This window comes from Mercurialis annua, linkage group LG3 (assembly GCF_937616625.2).
Source record: "Mercurialis annua linkage group LG3, ddMerAnnu1.2, whole genome shotgun sequence".
In the NCBI taxonomy this organism is placed as follows: domain Eukaryota; kingdom Viridiplantae; phylum Streptophyta; class Magnoliopsida; order Malpighiales; family Euphorbiaceae; genus Mercurialis; species Mercurialis annua.
In genome coordinates this window covers 25,914,823-25,918,032 of record NC_065572.1, presented here as the reverse complement: position 1 = coordinate 25,918,032, position 3,210 = coordinate 25,914,823, and the positions used below count along the sequence as shown (strand labels likewise).

At 45.7% G+C, this 3,210-nt stretch overlaps 1 protein-coding gene across 1 annotated transcript; it reads left to right on the top strand.

Annotated features, from left to right (window-relative positions):
* Window positions 1–1,695: 1,695 nt before the first annotated feature.
* On the top strand, window positions 1,696–2,418 carry LOC126672453 (uncharacterized). The gene has a single exon (XM_050366402.1). The coding sequence runs from the start codon at window positions 1,696–1,698 to the stop codon at window positions 2,416–2,418; it is 723 nt and encodes a 240-aa protein (XP_050222359.1).
* The last annotated feature ends 792 nt before the right edge of the window (window positions 2,419–3,210 follow it).

Genomic DNA, 3,210 nt, shown 5'->3' with positions numbered 1-3,210 from the left:
TAAACGTTTGGCTTAAATCGCTAAAAAGTTGAAACGTTTGGATTTGTTTCGTAACGTTTGTAAATGTTTGACTTAAATTGCTAGAATGGTGAAACACTTGGATTTGTTTCGTAATGTTTGTAAACGTTTTTCTTAAATCGCTAAAAAGGTAAAAAGTTTGGATTTGTTTCGTAACGTTTGTAAACATTTGACTTAAATCACTAAAAAGGTGAAACGTTTGGATTTGTTTAGTAACGTTTTAAACGTTTGGCTTAAATCGCTAAAATGGGGAAACGTTGGATTTGTTTCGAAATATTTGTAAATGATAACAACACAAATAGACAATCTCGGTCTCGCCGAACAGAACGTAAAGTAAACAAGACAAACCCAGAAACAACCTCGGTCACGCCAAACAGAACATAAATTAAAACATCATAAACCCAGAAACAACCTCGGTCACGCGGGACAGAACAACATAAATGAAATACTACAAACTCCGAAACCATCTCGGCCATACCGATCAGCACACAAAACACCATCTCGGTTTACCCGAGCTAGCCTTTCATCGTACAGCGACAACATTGTCAGAACGCACCCTGACATTCCAGACAATATCTGCACAGACAAAAAGAATGAAATCAGGTCTGTCGGCCCAGACAAAGGGGAACAACATACATGGTATAAAAAGCTAGGAAAAAGTAGGTAAAGGTTTTTTAATTCTCTTTCTCTCTCAACTCTTAACTACCTTTCACTTCTTCTTCTTTCTCTCACTAAACGGTTACTGATTTGACCGTCGGAGTGGTTTGCCGGAATCCCCTTCCGGCATCCTTCTCACGGTTGTGCTATGCCTTTCAGGTGTAGCTGTGAAGCCGTCGTCAGACCGGAACGTCGTTGCTGGTTCACCAGTTATCATTTGGCGCCGTTTGTGGGAAAGAAAGTTAGAAAGTTTCCCCCTTTCTAGTCTACCAGGAAAAAGTAGGATGAGCAGAGTAGAAGGAGAGGATCCTGGCACCGGAGACAACAGCACACTCAGCAATAGAATGGGAGAAGGACTCAACGCGCCGCCACGAAGAGCCATGGGGGAAAGTTTGTTCTGCCCGGCCACAACGTCAGGAGGTGGTATCCATCCTGGCACTACATCGGGAGTCACCACTCAATACCCTTGGGGAATGCCACTACCGGGAAACGTTCCCCCCACATCATACTTCACTCCCACACAACAAACCATCCAAAAAATTTCACTAAGACCGGGCATGACCCCCATCAACCTCTCATTCACTCCAAACACCACCTCGACTCCCAGACCTACCACCGAAATTCCAAACCCCACGCCAGCACAAATCCAAGAATACATCGAATTTCACACTCGGCAACTGGCCTTCCTTCAACAAGTACAACACGTCCATGCTCAGCCAGCGACCGTAGCAACATCCCAAGGCAACATTACCACCCCACCATACAGTCCAACCGCACCACCCCATCCACAAGAATTTTACCAAGGCAGGACAACACCCGAGGAAACAAACCACGAGAAAAAACCCACGTGAACAAAATGCGAAGGAAGCACAAGGAATACTAGCCGGGCACAAATCCCCGGAAGGACCGAAGAAAACACCCAAACGAGTTGAAATCGAAGAAAGCGTTCACAGCTCGGGAGTCGAGTCACCAAAGAAAAAGAATCTAGAGCAAGAATTTACCGAAAGGGTTAGGACCGAAATGGAAAAATTCAGGAGAAAAGAACCAAGAAACACAAGTTTCTTAAACATCGGGAACCCACTGTCTGCCGAGATACGGGAGGAACCTTTCCCCTTAAACTACAAAACACCGCAGTTAGACGACTACAATGGAACAGGGGATCCGGTCACACACTTGAGCTGTTTCCAAGTAGTCATGATGGTACAAAGTTTGTCTGAAGCCGCGGTCTGCAAGCTTTTTCCAACAACCCTAAAGGGACCGGCAGCAATCTGGTATCAAAGTCTGAAAGAAGGCTCTATTCGTAGTTTTGACGAGCTAGCAAAAGCCTTCCGAACTCATTTTGCACCGAGCATACAGCGAAAGAAAAAGTCCAGCGACCTAAAGCTCTGCTACCAGAAACCAGGCGAAAGTTTACAGAGCTACATCGCCAGATTCAATGCCGAGGCAGTCGAAGTAGGAAATTTGAACGACGATACCGTGATAGACGCAATGAAGGACAACACGACAATGATGGCCTTCAGGGATAACCTGATAACGAATCCGGAGCATACTTACTCCCAGCTTATGGACCGGGCATGGAATTACATAAACTTGGACGAGGAACAACGACGAAAAGCCGCACAAACCACAACACAGTTCCAAACACCAAGGCCTATTTCAATCAGCCAGCTAGGCAAGAACGGTTCAGACCACGAAACCAACAACAAGCTAGCCCACAACGAACAGAGCCACACCGACCAGTGAAAGTGGAAGACCAAGCCTTCATCCCACTTAACACACCGAGATCACACATCCTAATGTGGATAGAGAACAACAATGAACCAGTAAGGTACCCACCCAAGCTTCAGCATGAGGGAGACAGGAAAAAATATTGCCAATTTCACGAGGGCCATGGCCATGTCACAGACGAATGTTGAAGCCTAAAGAAATAAATTGATCGACTGGTGCAAGTCGGTCGTTTAATAGATTTTGTCGCACAAAACAAGAATTATAGCTGAGGAGGAAATTACCGGGGCGAGCATAGTGGAAAAAGAGAGGAAGCACCACCCGCCAAGAGACAAAATGTATCAGGTGTAATAAACACCATAGCAGGTGGTATGGCTGACCCCGAATACAGACGTGGAAGACGCAAAAGGCAGAAAATAGTGATGAACATATCAGCAGCCAAACCCTCACCCGAAGTTCGTTTCAACACAACTGACGGCGAAGGAATAGATTTTCCACACCAAGACCCTTTGGTAATCTCAGGTCTAATCGAAAACTTTTGGGTAATGAGGCAGCTGATCAACGAAGGGAGCTCGGTCAACCTCATCACCAAACAGGCATACCTTGGAATAGGATGCTCTGTCCTAAATCTCAAACCAGTCAAAACACCACTAGTCGGACTAGGAGGAACACCGGTACAAGCATAAGGAGTGGCGGAACTGACAGTAGAGGTGGGAAAAGAAAATGGCTCACCAGGAGGAGGCCTGGTCGGTATCACAAAGAAATTCAAAACATTATTCATGGTCGTCGACATGCCACTTGCCTACAACG

Excerpts from the sequence above, each read along its gene's own strand:
- LOC126672453 (XM_050366402.1), top strand. The coding sequence starts at position 1,696 with ATGGAAAAATTCAGGAGAAAAGAACCAAGAAACACAAGTTTCTTAAAC.